Source organism: Papio anubis, chromosome 7, assembly GCF_008728515.1.
Source record: "Papio anubis isolate 15944 chromosome 7, Panubis1.0, whole genome shotgun sequence".
Lineage (NCBI taxonomy): Eukaryota > Metazoa > Chordata > Mammalia > Primates > Cercopithecidae > Papio > Papio anubis.
In genome coordinates this window covers 112,177,062-112,197,551 of record NC_044982.1, presented here as the reverse complement: position 1 = coordinate 112,197,551, position 20,490 = coordinate 112,177,062, and the positions used below count along the sequence as shown (strand labels likewise).

The 20,490-nt window shown below is 37.7% G+C and overlaps 1 protein-coding gene across 18 annotated transcripts in view; it reads right to left on the bottom strand.

The window, feature by feature from the left end:
* Positions 1–20,490, bottom strand: part of SCAPER (S-phase cyclin A associated protein in the ER) — a 553,621-nt gene that overhangs the window by 499,360 nt on the left and 33,771 nt on the right. For 10 of the 18 annotated variants that reach the window (XM_017960813.3, XM_031668453.1, XM_017960804.3 and 7 more), the window contains exon 3: positions 11,326–11,396. In XM_017960813.3, the coding sequence (XP_017816302.1) occupies positions 11,326–11,396 (71 nt within the window). Of the gene's footprint in view, positions 1–11,325; positions 11,397–15,929; positions 16,048–20,490 lie in introns of those variants that run through there. The other 8 variants (XM_017960807.3, XM_021940762.2, XM_017960810.3 and 5 more) reach the window with 2 other exon arrangements.

The window sequence follows — 20,490 nt, the reverse complement described above, 5'->3', positions numbered from 1 at the left end:
TGGCATAAAAACAGACACACAGATCAATGGAACATAATAAAGAACCCAGAAAAAAATCCATACACCTGCAGTGATCTCATTTTCAGCAAAGGTGCCAGGAACATGCACCGGGGAAAAGACAGTCTCTTCAATAAATGGTGCTGGGAAAACTGGGTATCCATATGCAGAAGAATGAAATTTGACTTTCTCTCACCATATACAAACCTCAAATCAAAATGGATTAATGACTTAAATCTAAGACCTCAAACTATGAAACTGCTACAAGAAAACTTTGGGAAAATCTCCAGGACATTGGTATGGGCAAAAAATTTCTTGAGTAATATACCCCATAAGCACAGGCAACGATGCAAAACTGGACAAATGGGATCACATCAAGTTAAAAAAAAAAAAAAAAAAAAAAACTTCTGCACAGCAAAGGAAACAATCAACAAAGTAAAGAGACAAACAACAGAATGGGAGAAAATATTTGCAAACTACCCATCTGAAAAGGGACTAATAACCAGAATATATAAGGAGCTAAAACAATTCAATAGGAAAAAAATCTCATAAACCAATTTTAAAATGGGCAAAAAATATAAACAAACACTTCTCAAGAGAAGACATACAAATGGCAAACAGGCATATGAAAAGGTGCTCAACATTACTGATCATCAGAGAAATGCAAATCAAAACTAAAATAAGCTATCATCTCACCCCAGTTAAAACGGTTTTTATCTAAAACACAGGCAATTAACAAATGCTGGAGAGGATGTGGAAAAAAATGGAACCCTGGTACATTGTTGGTGGGAATGTAAATTAGTATAACCAATATGGAGAACAGTTTAGAGGTTCCTCAAAAAAAAAAAAAGCTATCATATGATCCAGCAAACCCACTGCTGGGTATATACACAAAAGAAAAGAAATCAGAATATCAAAAAGATTTGTACTCTAATGTTTGTTGCAGCACTGTTCAAAACAGCCAAGATGTGGAAGTAAGTGGCCATCACCAGATGAATGGATAAAGAAAATGTACATATACACAATGAAATGCTTGCTATTCAGCCATTTAAAAAAAAATGAGATCCTGTCATTTGCACTAATATGGATGGAACTGGAGGTCATTATGTAAATGAAATAAGCCAGGCACAGAAAGACAAACATCACGTGGTCTCACCTACTTGTGGTAGCTAAATACCACGAAAATTGAACTCAGAGAAAGTAGAAGGATAGTTACCAAAATCTAGTAAGGGTAACAGGGGAGTAGGGGGGAAGTGGGGATAGTTCATGGGTACAAAAAAATGGAAAGAATGGGTGCAGCAAACCACCATGGCACATGTATATACCTATGTAACAAACCTGCACATTTTGCACATGTATCCCAGAACTTAAAGTATAATAAATAAATAAATAGTAACAAATAAAAGGATAAAAATACAAAAAAAATGGAAAGAATGAATAAGACAAAGTACTGGGGAACACAACAGGCTGACTATAATTTAATTGTATAGTTTCAAATAACTAAAAGAGTGTAACTGGATTATAATTCAAAGGATAAATGCTTGAGGGGATGAATACCCCACTTTCCACGATGTGATTATTACACACTGCATGCCTGTATCAAATATCTCATGTACCCCATAAATATATAGACCCACTATGTACCCACAAAAATTAATTTTTTAAAGCAGTTCCTCAGCCAAGTGCAGTGGCTCACACTTGTAATCTCAGCACTTCGGGGGGCCAAGGTGAGAGGACTGCTTGAGCTTACAAGTTTGAGAACAGCCTGGGCAGCACAGCAAGACCCTATTTCCACAAAAAATGAAAAAGCTAACCAGGTATGGTGGCACACACCTGTAGTCTCAGCTACTCAGGAGGCTGAGGTGGAAGGACTGCTTGAGCCCAGGAATTCAAGGCTGCAGTGAGCTATGATCATGCCACTGTACTCCAGCCTGGGAAACAGAGCAAGACCCTGCCTCTAAAAACATTTTTTAATTATAATTTAAAAAGAAGCTCTCTCCCTGTATTTTGTAGGTTTTTGAAACGATCTGAAGTACAAAAATAAAGACTTTTTTTTTTTCAAGATGGAGTCTCACTCTGTTGCCCATGCTAGAGTGCAATGGCATGATCTCGGCTCACTGCAATCTCCGGCTCCCAGGTTCAAGTGATTCTCCCACCTCAGCCTCCCGAGTAGCTGGGATTACAGTCACCATGCCTGGCTAATTTTTGTATTTTTGTAGAGATGGGGTTTTACCATGTTGGCCAGACTGGTCTTGAACTCCTCATCTCAGGTGACCCGCCCGCCTCAGCCTCCCAAAATGTTGGGATTACAGGTGTCAGCCACCACACCTAGCCTAAAAGATTACTTTTTTTTTTTTTTTTTTTTTTTGAGACAGAGTCTCGCTCTGTAGCCCAGGCTGGAGTGTACTGGCACAATCTCGGTTCAGTTCACTGCAAGCTCCACCTCCTGGGTTCACGCCATTCTCCTGCCTCAGCCTCCCCAGGAGCTGGGACTACAGGCGTCTGCCACCACACCCAGCTAATATTTTTGTATTTTTAGTAGAGACAGGGTTTCACCGTGTTGGCCAGGATGGTCTCGATCTCCTGACCTTGTGATCCGCCCACCTCGGCCTCCCACAGTGCTGGGATTACAGGCGTGAGTCACCGCGCCCGGGCAAAGATTTCTTTTATGTCTACCCCTTCTGAGATAATAGTTTCTTATATGTGTATCGAAAGGAACATTAAATAATACACTTAATTTATCAGTGCACGTATCTTACTATATAATTTTAAAAATATAATATGTACTTAAAAATCTATCAACTGGTTTTTTAGTAATTTTTTTAGCACACCACAGCCACCATACAGACAGGAGTACAGCCCCTCCTCCCTAGAACCCCCACCCCACTCTTCACTAGGCAGGGCCCATGGCTCATGAATGCAGAACAGTCGCCCTAGCCATGGCTGAGCATACCCACTGGTAGTGACACAGAGTTTCCCTGGGAAGAGGCTCCCAAAGGCATATGACAGCCCCTTGGTCACTGCCACAGTAACAGTGCTATTCCTCCTACCCTTGGACTAGGGGAGGACAGAAAGAGCCTAAGGGCTAAACTCAAACTTACAGTACATCACAGCTACTATACAGAGAGGAGACCAACCTCTCCTCCCTGTGAGCCTTCAACTCCCTGCTCCCCAACAAGCAGAACCTGAAGCTCATGCCAGCAGTGCAGCCGCCCCATCCCAGTGGCTGAACACCCTCGGTAACAGGGGTCCCACATTTCTTGGAGGTGGAGTCCCTAGGGGTAACCAAAAACCTCTCTGCCACTACCTCTGCCATGGAACAGTACCTGCTACCCTCAGACTAACAAAGGAACCAAGACCCACAGTACCTTATCCATACCTTCGACAAACTGCAGTCAACCCAAGGAGACAAGGCCAGTCTGTCTCCCATGTGTCCCACCCACCCCCTGCTCATCAACAGACAGGGAACCCCCAGCTTGGGCCCACAGCACAGACCCTTCATCCTGTGATGCCACTGCTAAAGTCCCTTCCTCTACTGGCTCCAAGTTGGGGAGAAACATCACCCCAGAGCTGCAGGGGGCAGCCTGGGAGTGTCAAGCCACAATCCAAAGGCAGTGGGAGAGGAGCCCACACTTTGAGAGCATTGAGAGGGAGCAAGGTTACAACTGTGAAGAAACCACATGACCAAGGAAGAACCTATCAACTGACCAGTACACTTAAGCACCACGTACTGGATCACATCCCAAAGCTTCAACACCAAAAATACACTGCTGTATTAGTCCATTCGCACACTGCTATGAAGAAATACCTGAGACAGGGTAACTTATAAAGGAAAGAGGTTTAATTGACTCACAGTTCCACATGGCTGGAGAGCCCTCAGGAAACTTACAATCATGGCAGAAGGCATAGGAGAAACAGGTACCTTCTTCACAGAGTGGCAGGACAGAGTGAGTGCCAGCAGGGAAAATACCAGACACTTATAAAACCATTAGGTCTCACGAGATTCACTCACTATCACGAGAACAGCATGGGGGAAACCACCCCCATGATCCAATTACCTCCACCTGGTCCCATCCTTGACACGTGAGGATTATGGGGATTACAATTCAAAGTGAGATTTGGGTGGGGACACAGAGCCAAACCATATTGCTAACATACCCATCCCCATGAAATTAAACAAAAGAAGTCAGCAACAAATAAAAACCTTACACAAAGCTTCCGTCCTATGAAAACATCAAGAAGTCCATTAATTACTCAAATTACACTGCAGTTAAAGGAACACCCACACTCAGAGAAAAGAAAGAACCAATGCAAGAGTTCCAGTAACTCAAATGACCAGAGTGTCATATGTCTTGAAATGACCACATCAGTTCTTTAATAAGGGTTCTTAACCAGGCTGAGCTGGTTGAAATGACAGAAATAGAATTCATAATATGAATAGGGCCTGTAATCCCAGCACTTTGGGAGGCTGAGGAGGGAGGGTCATCTGAGGTCAGGAGTTCAAGACCAGCCTGGCCAACACAGTGAAACACCACCTCCACAAAAATACAAAAATCAGCTAGGCATGATGGCGGGTACCTGTAATCCCAGCTACTTAGGAGGCTGAAGCAGAAGGATCACTTGAACCCAGGAGGTGAAGGTTGCAGTGAGCAGATTGCACCATTGTACTCCAGCCTGGGCGAAAGAGCAAGACTCTGTCTCAAAAAAAAAAAAATATATGGATAGGAACAAAGGTCATCAAGATTCAGGAGACAGGCAAAACCCAATCCAAGGAAACTAAGAATCACAATAGAATAATATAGGAGCTGAAAAATGAAATACCCAGTATAAAAAAGAACCTAACAGATCTAACAAGGCTAAAAAAACACACTATAAGAATTTCACAAGGCAATCACAAGTATTAACAGAATAGATCAAGCTGAGGAAAGAATCTCAGAACTTGAAGACTGGCTTTCTGAATTAAGACCGACAAAAATAAAGAAAAAGGAATGAACAAACCTCTGAGAAATGTGGGATTCTGTAAAGAAGTCAAACCTATGAATCACTGGCATCCCTGAAAAGGATGGGGAGTAAACAAACAACTTGAAAAAATACTTCAGGGTAGTATCCATGAAAACTTTCCCACCCTTGATAGAGAGGTCAGCAGTCAAATTCAGGAAATACAGAGAACCCCTGCAAAATTCTACATAAGAAGATCAACCCCCAAGACATGTAATCATCAGATTTTCCAAGATTGAAATGAAAGAAAAAATGTTAAAGGTAGCTTTAACAGAGAGAAAGGGCAGGTCACCTACAAAGGGAACCTCATAAAGCTAACATCAGACCTCTCAGCTACAAGTCAGAAGAGACAGGGGGCCTATATTCAACATTCTTAAAGAAAAAAATCTTCAACCAAGAATTTCATATCCAGCCAAACTTAACTTCCTAAGCAAAGGAGAAATAAGATCCTTTTCAGATAAGCAAACATTGAGTTTATGACTACCAGACCTGCCTTACAAGAGACCTTGAAAGCAGCACAAAATATAGAAAAGAAGAACTGCTACCAAACACACTTAAATACACAGACCAGGGACACTATAAAGCAACCACACAAACAAGCCAGCATAGTAACCAGCTAACAACAACATGACAGGATCAAATCCACACATACCACTAATCTTGAATGTAAATGGGCTAAATGCCCCACTTAAAAGGCACAGAGTGTCAAGTTGGATTAAAAAAAAAAAAAAAGACCCAATGGTATGCTGTCTTCAAGAGACCTGTATCACACATAAAGACACACATAGGCTCAAAATAAAGGGATGGAGGGAAATCTACCAAGCAAATGGGAATCAGAAAAAAAGGAGTGGTTACAATCCTAACTTCAGACAAAATAGACTTTGAGCCAACAAAGATTTTAAAAAATGACAAAAAAAGGACATTACGTAATGATAAAGGATTCAATTCAACAAGACCTAACTATACTAAATATATATGCACCCAACACAGGAGAAGCACCCAGATTCATAAAGCAAGTTCTTAGAGACCTACAAAGAGACTTAGACTCCCACACAAAAAGAGTGGAAGACCTCAATACTCCACTGGAAGTATCAGATCATCAAGACAGAAAATTAACAAAGATATTCAGGACCTGAACTCAACGTTGTACCAAATGGATCTGATAGATCTCTACAGAACTCTCCAACCAAAAGCAACAGAATATACATTCTTCTCATTGCCACATGGCACATACTCTAAAATCGACCTCATAATTGAACATAAAACAATCCTCAACAAATGCAGAAAGAACTGAAATCATACCAAACACACTTTCAGACCACAATATAATAAAAATAGAAGTCAAAACTAAGAAAATCACCCAAAACCATGCAACTACATGGAAATTAAACAACATGCACTTGAATGAATTCTGAGTAAATAATGAAATGAAGACTGAAATCAAGGAGTTCTTTGAAACTAATGAGAACAAAGATACAACATACCAGAATCTCTGGGATCCAGCTAAGGCAATATTAAAAGGGAAATTCATAGCACTAAACACCCACATCAAAAAGTTGGAAAGATCTCAAATTAACAATCTAACATCACAAGTAAAAGAATTACAGAAGCAAGAGCAAATCAACCCCAAAACTAGCAAAAGACAAGATATAAACAAAATCAGAGATGAACCCAAGGAAATCAAGACATAAAAAACCATTCAAAAGATCAATAAATCCAGGAGTTGATTCTTTGAAAAAATTAATAAGACAGGCCACTAGCTAGACTAATAAAGAGGAAACGAGAGAATACCCAAATAAACACAACTGGAAATGTCATGTTACCCCTGACCCCACAGAAATAAAAATAACCATCAGAAACCACTATGAACACCTCTATGCATACATATTGGAAAACCTAGAAGAGATGGATAAATTCCTGGACACGTACTCCCTCCCAAGACTGAACCAGAAACAAACTGATTCTCTAAATGGAACAACAATAAACTCCGAAATTCAATCAGTAACAAGTAGCCTACCAACCAAAAAAAGCCCAGGACCAGAAGGATTAACAGCCAAATTCTACCAGATATACAAAGAAAAGCTGGTACTGTTCCTATTGAAACTATTCCGAAAAAATTGAGAAGAAAGAACTCCTCTCCAACTCATTCTATGAAGCCAGTACCATCCTGATACCAAAATCTGGCCAAGACACAACACAAAAAGAAACTTCACGCCAATATCTTTGATGAACATTGACACAAAAATCCTCAACAAAATACCTGCAAACCAAATTCAGCAGTACATTAAAAAGCTAATCCACCAAAATCAAGTAGGCTTCATCCCCGGGATATAAGGTTGCTTCAACATAGGCAAATCAATAAATGTGATTCATCACATAAACAGAACTAAAGGAAAAAAAACCACATTGTTATCTCAATGGATGCATAAAAAGCTTTCAATATAACAACATATCTTCATGTTAAAAACTCTCAATAAATTAGGTATTAAAGGAACATACCACAAAATAGTAAGAGCCATCTATGACAAAGCCACAGCCAACATCGTACTGAACAGAGAAAAGCTGGAAGCATTCCCCTTGAAAACTGGCACAAAACAAAGATGCCTTTTCTCACCTCTCCTATTCAATACAGTATTAGAAGTCCTGGCAAGAGCCATCAGGCAAGAGAAAGAAATAAAGGGCATCCAAATAGGAAGGGAGGAAGTCAAAATATCCATTTACAGATGACTTGATTCTATGTATCTAGAAAACCCATAGTCTCAGTACAAAAGCACCTTCAACTGATAAACAACTTCAGCAAAGTTTCAGGATACAAAATCACTGTACAAAAAGTCATTAGCATTCTTCCTGTAATCCCAGCACTTTGGGAGGCCGAGGCAGGCTGATCATGAGGTCAGGAAATCGAGACCATTCTGGCCAATGTGGTGAAACCCTGTCTCTACTAAAAATACAAAAATTAGCTGGGCGTGGTGGCATGCACCCGTAGTCCCAGCTACTCAGGAGGCTGACGCAGAAGAATTGCTTGAACCCGGGAGGCAGAGGTTGTGGTGAGCAGAAATCGTGCCACTGCACTCCAGCCTGGTGACAAAGCGAGACTCCATCTCAAAACAAAAACAAGAACAAAAACAAAAAAGTCATTAGCATTCTTATACACAACAACAGCCAAGCCGAGAGTCAAATCAGGAATGCAATCCAATTCAAAATTGCGACAAAAAAGAATAAAATACCTAGAAATACAGCTAACCAGGGAGGAGAAACATCTCCACAACAAGAATTACAAAACACTGCTCAAAGAAATCAGAGATGACAAGAACAAATGGAAAAACATCCGATGCTCATGAGTAGGAAGAATCAATATCATGAAAACAGCCATACTACCCAAAGCAATTTACAGATTCAATGCTATTCCCATTAAACTACCAACGACATTCTTCACAGAATGAGAAAAAGCTATTTAAAATTCACGTGGAACCAAAAAAACGCCCAAATAGCCAAGGCAATCCTAAATTAAAAAAATAAAGCGCTAGAGGAATGAATGCTACCCAACTTCAAACTATGCTATACGGCTACAGTAACCAAAACAGCATGGTACTTGTACAAAAACAGACACAAAGACCAATGAAACAGAAGAGACAGCCCAAAAATAAGGCCACACACCTACAACTATCTGATCTTTGACAAAGCTGACAAAAACAAGATATGGGGAAAGGACTCTCTATTCAATAAATGGTGTTGAGATAACTGGGTTGCCATATGCAGAAGACTGAAACTAGACCCCTCCCTTACACCATATACAAATATCAACTCAAGATGGATTAAAGACTTAAATGTAAAACCCAAAACTATAAAAATCCTGGAAGACAACTGGCAATACCATCCTGGACACAGGAACATGCATAGGAAGATTTATTGACAAAGACACCGAAAGCAATTGACACAAAAGCAAAATTTGACACACGGGATCTAATTAAACTTAAGAGCTTCTGCACAGCGAAAAAAAAAGTAAACAACTTACAGAATGGGAGGAAATTTTTGCAAACTATGCATCTGACAAAGGTTTAATAAATATCTGGCATCTATAATAAATGTAAACAAATTTACAAGATAAAAACAAACAACCCCATTAAAAAGTAGGCAAAGAACACAAACTCTTTTCTAAAGAAGTCATACATGCAGCCAATAAGTATATGAAAAAAAGCTCAGTATCACTGTTCACTAGAGAAATGCAAATCAAAATCACAATGAGATACCATTTCACACCAGTCAGAATGGCTATTACTAAAAAGTCGAAAAGCAACAGATCTTGGCAAGGTTGTGGAGATAATACTTATATGCTATTGCTGAGAGTGTAAATTAATTCGGCCATTATGGAAAGAAGTATGGTGATTCCTCAAAGAGCTAAAAACAGAAATACCATTCAACCCATTACTGGGTATATTACCAGAGGAATATAAATCATTCTACCATAAAGACACATGCACATGAATGTTCACTGCAGCACTATTCACAACAGCAAAGACATGGAATCAACCTAAATGCCCATCAACAACAGATTGGATAAAGAAAATTTGGTGTATATATATATATGATGGAATACTATGTACCCATAAAAAAAGAACAAGATCATGTATTTTGCTGGAACATGGATGAGGCTGGAGGCCATTATCCTTAGCAAACTATTGCAGAAACAGAAAACCAAATACTGCATGTCCTCACTTACGAGAGCTAGATTATAAGAACTCATGAACATAAAGAAGGGATCAACAAACAGACAGGCCTCCTTGAGGGTGGGAGGAAAAAGAGGAAGAGCAAAAATAACTATTGGGTACTAGGCTTAGTACACGCGTGATGAAATAATCTGTACAACAAACCCCCGTGAAACGAGTTTACCTATATAACAAACCTGCACATGTACCCCTGAACCTAAAATAAAGGTTAAAATACATATACATAGATAAGAAATATATACATGTATGTGTATATATGTGCATATATATGTATATATGTTATATGTGTATATTAAACCATATATGTGTATATATTTTTAACCTTTTTTACAAATATATGCATATAAAATCATTGGTGCCTTTGTGTGTGGGGACGGGGGATTCTTTGTGAAGTCACAATGATATCATGATTAGAAGTCCATGTTTTTCTCATATGAAATTTTATTTTACATAATACATACTATATACTTAAAAATATCAAAATAATTGTCCAAAAAATCAAAAATCAGCCAGGCACAGTGGTGTACGCCTCTGGTCCCAGCCACTCTGGAGGCTGAGGTGGGAGAATTACTTGAGCCCAGGAGGTCAAGTGGTTCTGTGAGCTGTGATTGTGCCACTGTACTCAGCCTGGGCAACAGTGAGACCTTATCTCAAAAAATTAAATTAAATTAATAAAATAAAATAACAACACCTATGAAAAGTTCAGAGAAAATAACTATGGATTAAAAAACTAACTATAATTATGCTAAACACCTTCAAAAGATAAAGTAGGCTTGTGTTCTCCAAAATTTTATTACAGCAATTCAAAATTTTTGTATTCCAAATATCTTTACTATCCTACAACCTAAAGGCATCACTATATCAAGAAAGAAAATCATAAAAGAACTGGCAAACATGGAAGGCACAGCAGAGGAGTTAAGAGCATAAACTGTGGAAATTAACTGCCAAGGGCTGAACGTGGTGGTTCATGCCTGTAATCCCAGCACTTTGGGAGGCCAACACGGGCGGATCACTTGAGGCCAGGAGTTTGGGACCAGCCTGGCCAACATGGTGAAACCCTGTCTCTACTAAAAACATAAAAATTAGCCAGGTGTGGTGACACATGACTGTAGTCCCAGGTACTAGGGTGGCTGAGGCACGAGAACTGCCTGAACCCAAGAGGAAGAGGGTTCAGTGAGCCAAGATCACACCACTGCACTCCAGCCTGGGCAACAGGGTGAGACTGTCTCAAAGAAATAAATAAATAAATAAAAAGAAAAGAAATTAACTGCCTGGGTTCAAATGCTGGCTGTGTCATTTACTAGTAAGCTACATGCCTTCTCTCTGTCTCAGTTTCTTTTTGTAACAAAACTTCAATGTAAGTGAGGATAACTGTGATGCTTACATCAAAGGGTATGAGAACCAAATACATTAATATCTGTGAAGTATTTAGTACAAATCAGTCACACTGATTACTATACACATATTTGTTTTTAAAAAGTACACTAAATTTTTATTTAGATAAATAATATTCAAATCCTGCAAAATAAGATTTTCATAATTTATAATACATTCAGAAATTGAAATTAAAAGTAAATAAGTAAAAAAGTTATAGATGCTGTACCTGTTTAGTAGTTTTGTGAGTGCCTTGAATTGTCCTCTTAGATTTTCCACCAGTTTGATATTTAGGTTTTCCTTCAAGGCAAGAAAAAAATAAATATGTAGATATATGGAATGATAGATAATATAAAATTGAACTATAGGTAATTAGATAATGTAAACCTAAACTACTCAAATCATTCAGGTATACTAACATTTAATCTCCTTCCAGAGACCACAGTATAGTACAGTCTGTTCATGGTCAATATAAACCAATATAATTAAAACAACAACCACAAAAAATTTCCAAAGTCCCAGAGACTGTTATTATTGAATATCTTTCTCTGAACAGGAATAAATCAACATCTTAAAGAAGTCAAATACTCTAACAACTTTTAAAAACAAAGTCCAGTTACTGGTACTCCTCAACTTATATACAAATCTGGAAATAGTTCTCTAAGTTCAAATTTCATTTCAACAATAAAATTAAGACTATATGTTTTCTATATAAAACCCCAATATTTTGTTTTAATTTATGATATATGAAATGCACAATTTCATTGTGAAACGTGAGGTTTCAGTTCTTTGTATTTTCTCACTCATCCTTTTTATAAGAAAGACACTACTGTTTTGTAATTACTATTCTCAACAGCAATTCAAAACAGAAATAAAATTCTTCTTTTTTTTTTTTTACTTTTATTTTAGGTCCAGAGGCACATGTGCAGGTTTGTTATACAGACAAATTACGTTTCACAGGGGTTTGGTGCACAGATTATTTCATCACCCAGGTAATTAGCATAAGTAACTGATAAGTAGTTTTTCAATCTTCACTCTCCTCCCACTCTCTACCCTAAAGTAGGCCCTGATGTCTTTTGCTCCCTTCTTCGTGTCCATGTGTATGTACTCAATGTTTAGTTCCCACTTATAAGTGAGAACGTGCAGTATTTGGTTTTCTGTTCTTGCATTAGTTCACTTAGGATACTGATCTCCAGCTCCATCCTTATTGCTGCAAAGAACATGATTTCATTCTTTTTATGGCTATATAGTAGTCCATGGTGTATATATGTACATTTTCTTTATCCAGTCTACCATTGATGGCCATTTAGGTTTATTCCATGTTTTTGCTATTGTAAGCAGTGCTGTGATGAACATACACGTACATGTATCTTTATGGTAGAACAATTTATATTCTTTGAGTATACACCCAGTAATTAGAGAGCTGGGTCAAATGGAGTTCTGTTTTTAATTCTTTGAGCAATCACCAAAGTGCTTTCCACAATGGTCAAACTAATTTACATTCTCACCAGCAGTGTGTAAGTGTTCCTTTTTCTCTGCAACCTCTCCAGCATTTCAAAATAGGAATAAAATTCTATAAGGTATAACAGAATAATTTTCCTTTCTGCAAAATAATTTTGGGGCCAGGTCCCCTGAAGCAGTATAAATGAGCCATAACACACAGGTACCTAGCTATCAACTTATCTGACATAAGTGGGACACCCTCACCGTTCCACCAGGGGTGAAGGGAAAGAATGCTACAGTAACCTACAGAGCCCCATCCTTTAATTACATAAAACAATGTACCAGCAAGTTTTTTTAGAATATCCAGCAGAAAAACCAGCTTAGAATAAGCACAAGCTGTAATGTACCAGCAGGTTTTTAGAATATGCAGCAGAAAAACCAGCCTAGAAACAAAAATAATATGAAGCAGAGAACTTTTTTAAGTGGAATTATCCTCAGAAGCACTTAAGTATACATTGTAATCATAAAACAGAACAAGTTGCTATTAAAAACTTAGTTTTTAATCGCCTATATGTGGCAAAGCTTTAACAATATAAAATAATCCTTAACAAAAATTGTAAATGTTAATATTCTTCTTTTGTCATCATTACTACAGATATTCAGAAAGTTCTAATTATCTGTGCTTACAGTTTTTTGTTTTTCTTTCTTTTTTAAGATGCAGTCTCACTCTGTGCCCCAGGATGGAGTGCAGTGGCGCGATCTGGGCTCACTGCAACCTCTGCCTCCCAGGTTCAAGCCTCACGAGCAGCTGGCATTACAGGCGCCCACTGCCATGCCCAGCTAATTGTTTTGTATTTTAGCAAAGACAAGGTTTCACCGTGTTGCCCAACCTGGTCTCGAAATCCTGAGCTCAGGCAATCTACCTGCCTTGACCTCCTAAAGTGCTAGGATTACAGATGTGAGCCACTGCGCCCAGCCTGTGCTTACAGTTGTATTATGTTACAATAGTCACAAATGAAGCTTTAAAATTGTACTGGCCAATTATTTATGTTCTTATATGAAAAATCAGATTATGTACAGATGTTTATTATATTTTCTTTGTTTTTTGAATAGAAACAACTTTAATAGAAACACCTTTGAACTATTTTATGTTCAGAATAACCCATGGAAAATGAGATAATACAATTTCATATAAAAATATTTATAATACACAGCAACCACAAAATACTTTTTTTTACTTCTATAATAAATCATGTTGATATGTACTTTTATCAAAGAAATGAAGTAAGAGTAAGCTCCTTGTGAAAAGATTAGCTGTTAAGAAGTTGAATTGCAAAAGATAAATCCAATTTTCCCCTCTATTTGATAGTTTTTATGATTCAAAATAACTGCTCTCTAAAAATAGCTAGGAAAACTAAGAAAGAAAAGCTACAGGGGAAGACAGGTCCAAGCAGGCATTTTAAAATACCATAATACCTCCATAATTAAAATAGTATGGCACTCACACATGAATTAGGTAAACAGACTAGTAGAATGGAATACAATTACATATGGAAATTCACTCTACAGAAAAGGTGGAATCTCAAATAACTGGGGCAAAGATAAACTTCATAGTAAGTTATGCTGAGGCAACTTGTTAGCTATAAGGAAAAAGATAAAATTAGATCCATACCACACACTATGTGTAAGAATAAACTACAAATGGGTCAGAGGACCAAATGTAAAAAAGATAAAGATTTAAAACTTTTTTTAAAGAAAATTTTAAATAAAATAAAGTGTAAAAATAAATTTAAAAGAATAAAACAGGTGAATTCTTGTTTAGCTTGAAACACCTTGTGTAAAGATGTTTTTAAAGAATGGAAACATGATTAGAACATGCCAAAAGGAACGGGAGCCAAGTTAAAGGGTCTCCCATTTGAAAAATCGAGAACAATCTGAGCATCAAAATAGAGTAATTGTACCCCATTAAATACCATAAGAAGCCACGAGTCCATACAAACTGAAAATATGAATACATACATACATACATATAAAAATAAAGAGGAGATGCTCAAGTTCTTCCTTATATTAGAAGGCTAACAAATGCAGAAGGAATGATGGAGTTAACAAATCACCACTTTGCAACCACCAGAGGTATAACATAAGCCAAGGATTATCAATAGAAGCTAAAAGTAGTGAGTGTACTGTTTCAACAAAAACAGGATATTTACACAGTTTCAAACTATCTTACCAAAAATTACTCATTAGTTACATAGGAAAAAATTAGTTACTTTACAGTAGAGAAATTTGGCAGACAACACTTAAAGCAACTGATTAAATTAATGAGACAGTTATCATGAACTTCCTCTGATAACTAAAAAGGACGCATCATTTCTATAGAATTCCTACTAAAAACACATACCCGAATCTAGTCATGAAAAGATACCAGACAAACCTAACTATGAGGAGTATTCTACAAGCCCTCAGAAAGTTTCAAAGTGAGGTCTCCTGAAGTGTATGCCAATCTCCTGACTTCTGCATCTCCATCCAATCTTCAACATCCCCAGAAACAGTTGCTTCACACTGCCTCTAGCCATTAAAGGGAGGGGGGAGATTTTTTTTTTCTAGTTCAAATAATAATAATGAAAACTAAAGAAGTAACTTCTATTTTCTAAAGTATTACATTAAATTGCACCTAATTATGATACATATGATTTTTTTAAAATCTTTTTATTTTTATAAGAATTTAATAAAAGAAAAAACCTAAATGTCCATTTTCATACTGCTTATAAAGAACTGCCTGAAACTGGGTAATTTATAAAGGAAAGGGCTTTAATTGACTCATAGTTCAGCATGGCTGGGGAGGCCTCAGGAAACTTGCAATCATGGTGGAAGGAGAAGGGCAAGCAAGGCACCTTCTTTACAAGGCAGCAGGAAGGAGAAGTACCGAGTGTAGGGGAAAGAGCCTCTTATAAAACGATCACATTTCATGAGAACTCACTCACTGTCATGAGAACAGCATGGGGGAAACCACCCCTATGATCCAATTACCTCCACATGGTCTCTCCCTTGACATGTGGGGATTACGGGGATTATAATTCAAGGTGAGATTTGGGTAGGGAGACAAAGTCTAATCATATCACTAAATCTCTTATCACTTTAAAAAGCCCTAATCTGCCAGTCATAACACAATAAACCCAATTTCAAATTTCACTATTACCTGAAAAAGCAAAACTAACTGTAAGGCTTTTATAAAGCCATGTGTGTATAAAAGCAACAAAAAATCATTTCTTATTTAACATACTAATCAGCCCCAAGAGGCCTAATTGCAAACGGTTTTCAGTCTATCTATTTAGGACTAATTACATCCTTCTTATTTACAAAAATGAAACTAATTTTTTAAATACATACCATCATCATCTTTGCTTTCTAGTGGAACACTCCAAGCTATTAGGTTTCTTGCTGTACGACCCTCCTCTGCAACTATTCTCCTTACTTTGTCATGACTATTGGAGCGCTGGAATGAAGCCTATGTATGGAAAAAATGGTACTTATTAGATTATTAGATATTACATAAGTCAAAATATATAATATATTTAACAAAGTCATTAGTTCTCACATTTTTCTCAAAAAGAAAACACTTAAAACTAATTTGGGATTTGGTAGGTTGTTAAACAGAGAAGAGAAAGTCACAAGTCTTTTTTAGATCTAAAAACACTGAGTTTTGTAACTCTAAAAAATAAACAAATTATTTAAATAATAAATATAATCTAAGGTTTGAAAAGTGGCCTAAAGAGCACAAACACTGCTGTGGACTAATATCTGCACCATCCCTTACGCATCAACAAGTCCAAGTGTGAAAGAGACCAGTTTTCACAAACATCCTATATATTTCCCCTAAAAGACCTCTTCAGCATAAAATATTTTGGAAAATCCTTTTTTTATTCCCTAAAGTAAGTCAACATTCAGTTTTTAGCTACATAATTTTATCTCCTAGTTATTAGGATTCAAATAATAATTGCTGTTAACAGGTAAATTTAAATTGCAATTTTTAACACTCAAACTACTGCACAGAAGATGTGTAATTTCTTGCTTGCTCTAGCCCCACCTGGCCTAAAAACACGAGCCTACAGGTTCAGCCCCACCAACAACCTGTGCCAGCTGGGAGCCAGGTCCAGTAAAATAAAGGAAATTGCTTCCCCACTAATGAATGTCATATCAAAATAGTCTGTTTTCATAAGCCAAGTATCTGTGAGAAGAAAGAGATCATAAAGCACCCATATGAACACAAGGATACAGCCTGTTTATCTAATCCTTAAATCTGTGTGGGCAACCTGCCTCTTTGTGAAACAAGTTCACCACTGGGCCAGCCCAAAATCCCAGTCCAATTAGTAGGTGCCTCCATGCCCTTCTATAGTTCTTGCCAGCCTGGATTTTTAGATATCCTGGAATCCTAAGGCACAATACATTTAACAAGGTAATTACTATGTGCAAAAATATCAAGAGACTGAGGAGAATATAAAGAAATATAAAGTATTGTGCTTGTCCTCAAAGAGCTAACAATCCAAGCCAATGAAGCAAACATGTAAGAGTAAAAAATAATACATGAATTAACAAGTATAGTAGGTAGTCTCCAAAGATGCTCCCCTTGGCTCCAGTGAACCACACCTGCTGGTGTTCATGTCCTCATGTAATCCACTCCCCTTGAATATGCCTCTGTGACTTGCTTTCTGACCAATAAAATGAGGCAGAAAGGACACTGCATAACTTCTGAGACTAGGTCATTAGAAGCTTTGCAGCCTCCACCCAGTCTCTTAGAATGCGCCCTCTCTTAAAATCCAGCTGTCATTATCGGGGGAACTCAACCCGGATAATTCAACGTGGGTCCTTTTCTATTTTCCCTAAGTGTCAGCTGGTCTGTGAAATAAAGGGAAATAGTACAAAAGAGACAAATTTTGAAGCTGGGTGTCCGGGGGAGACATCACGTTGGCAGGTTGTGTGATACCCCCCAAGCCACAAAACCAGCAAGCGTTTATTAGTGATTTTCAAAAGGGGAGGGAGTGTACGAATAGGGTGTGGGTCACAGAGATCACATGCTTCACAAGGTAATAAAACATTACAAGGCAAATGGAGGCAGGGCGTGATCACAGGACAGGGGCGAAATTAAAATTGCTAATGAAGTTTTGGGCACACGTTGTCATTGATAACATCTTATCAGGAGACAGGGTTTGACAGCAGACAACCAACCGGTGGGACCAAAATTTATTAGGTGGGAATTTCCTCATCCTAATAGGCCTGGGAGCGCTATGGGAGACCGGGGTTTATTTCATCCCTTACCTACAACCGTAAAAAACAGATGTCCCCAGAGCGGCCACTTTAGAGATCTCCCCCTAGGAACGCATTCTCTTTCTCAGGGATGTTCCTTGCTGAGGAAAAGAATTCAGCAACATTTCTCCTATTTGCTTCTGAAACAAGAGAAATATGGCTCTGTTCCGCCCGGCTCTCAGGCAGCCAGACCTAATGGTTATCTCCCTTGTTCCCTGAACATCGCTATTATCCTGTTCTTTTTTCAAGGTGCCCAGATTTCATACTGTTTAAACAATTTGTGCTGTTAACACAATCATCACAGAGTCCTGAGGCAACATACATCCTCAGCTTACAAAGATGATGGGATTAAGAGATTAAAGACAGGCATAGGAAATCACAAGAGTATTGACTGGGGAAGTGATAAGTGTCCATGAAATCTTCACAATTTATGTTCAGAGACTGCAGTAAAGACAGGCATAAGAAATTATAGAAGTATTAATTTGGGGAACTAATAAATGTCCATGAAATCTTCACAATTTACATTCTTCTGCCATGGCTTCAGCCAGTCCCTCCATTCAGGGTCCCTGACTTCCCGCAACAGTCATGCCATGAGAAGCCCAAGCCACAAGTAGAGAGACCACACATGGGCAGCACTCTGGTTGACAGGCCCTAGCTGAACTCCCAGAGGACAGCATCCTCTGCCCATTGTGTGAGTGAGCCATTTTGGACATTCCAGCCCAGCTGAGCCCCTAGAAAACTGCTGCCATGCCAGTACCCAAGCCAACATCACATCACAAAAACCACCCAGTCAACTCACAGAATGAGACAATAGGAACTAGATGAATGCACCCTAACACACAATACACACACCTGGAACTATCTGTATACAGATACTAAAAACCGTGAGTTTACACTGATTGATTTCAATCCTATGCCACAGGGCTCATTTCAGCCTTTCTCTTTGCTTGTTTGAAACTTCTTTCTCCAACATAAGATCCCAAGTTTTCATTATCTACAATCTATTTACTTATCTGTTCAATTCTAATATATACACAAAGTAGTTTCAGAATTGCTAACCCATACTCCTATGAGAAACACATTTACTAACTACATTACAGCATTTATGTATGGTTCTTATCTTTAACCTTACAATAAATTAATGTTTGCCAAAATCATGTAATTAGTTCTCATCTTCCCCTGGGAGTATGTTACTATTTGCCTTCCAGTTTGGATTCTCCCCACCTACTGGTTAATTTTTATTCTTTTGGGGAATATGTGAAGAAAAAGCACCACATTATTTTCAAATGAAGGAAATTAATGAGCAGCATCACTTCAGGGAAAGAAAAAAAGTCACTATAGTACACTCTAGAGCAAGGGTCAGCAAAGATTTTCTACAAAGGGCCAGATAATAAATATTTTTTTTACTTTAGGCTTTGCAGGCCATAAGATCTCTGTAACAACTACTCAATTTTGCCATTTTATGTGAAGCAGCATAGTCAATATGTAAACAAATAATGTGGCTGTATGGTAACAAGCCAACTGTGAGATAAACAGATACATATTACTCGTTATTCTGAAATAAATTCAAATTACTGAAAAGTTCTAAATTCACACAAAGAATATCAAACATACCCTCACACATTTTTTCCTGAAGCATTTGAGAACAATCTGCAGTTATATTCCTTGGCAGTAAATACTTCACTATGTATTTTATATATGTAAGGATACTCTCCTATATCACTATACCATAATTAACAAAATCAGGAGATTATCGCTGACACAGAATTATTATTTAAACTACAGCAGCATTTAAATTTCACCAACCATCCCATTAATCTCTTTGACAGTATAAAATAAAGTTGAGAAAAAGGTATAAGCCCAGTTCTCCCAGAAACTCTGCAAACCCCAAAAAGGATAAATTGTACAAAGAAAACCACACTTAAGCATTGCACAGAAAAACTGATAACATGAAACAAAGAAAAAAGTCTTGAGTACAAAGGAGAGGGAAAAATCAACTCATTACCTTTAAAGCAATAGCAATAAGACTGACAGCCTTGCATTGTCCAGGAAGCAATAAAAGTAATAATTTATAATAAACTCTAATAAATTGATAACTTATTGCCTATTTAGTGGTATAGTAGGGTCAAAATCCTGACTGAAAAAGGTTCAAAACAGAATGATGAGAAAAATGGAGAGAGTATTAAGATACTTTGAGTTTCGTCATAAAGGAGAACAAAGAAATAAACAGAATGGATTTTTAAGGTAAGTGATAGTACATACTTTCATACTGATTGGAATGATCCAGTACAGAGAGAAATTGTGTTATGATAGGAAAGAGAGAATGACAATAGGTGCTAAATCTGTGAGTGACAGGAATCAGGTTTCGGTACAAAAATTAGTAACTAACCAACTAATATCCAAACTACTAAAAAAAACAAAGATTACATTCTTCTACTCTAATTCTCTGTGATGAGCGTCTAATCCAGAACTTGTCACTTTTTATGTCTTTAACATAAACATCTGTACCCACATTCCTTCATTCCTCTGACCTTACCCTGAATATCCATGTGTCATCTACTTACCTGACTCATTAAGCTTTCACTGAAACTCACTGTCACTGTCCAAACCCCATTCAGTGTCCTCTAGATTTGCAAGTCACTTCTCT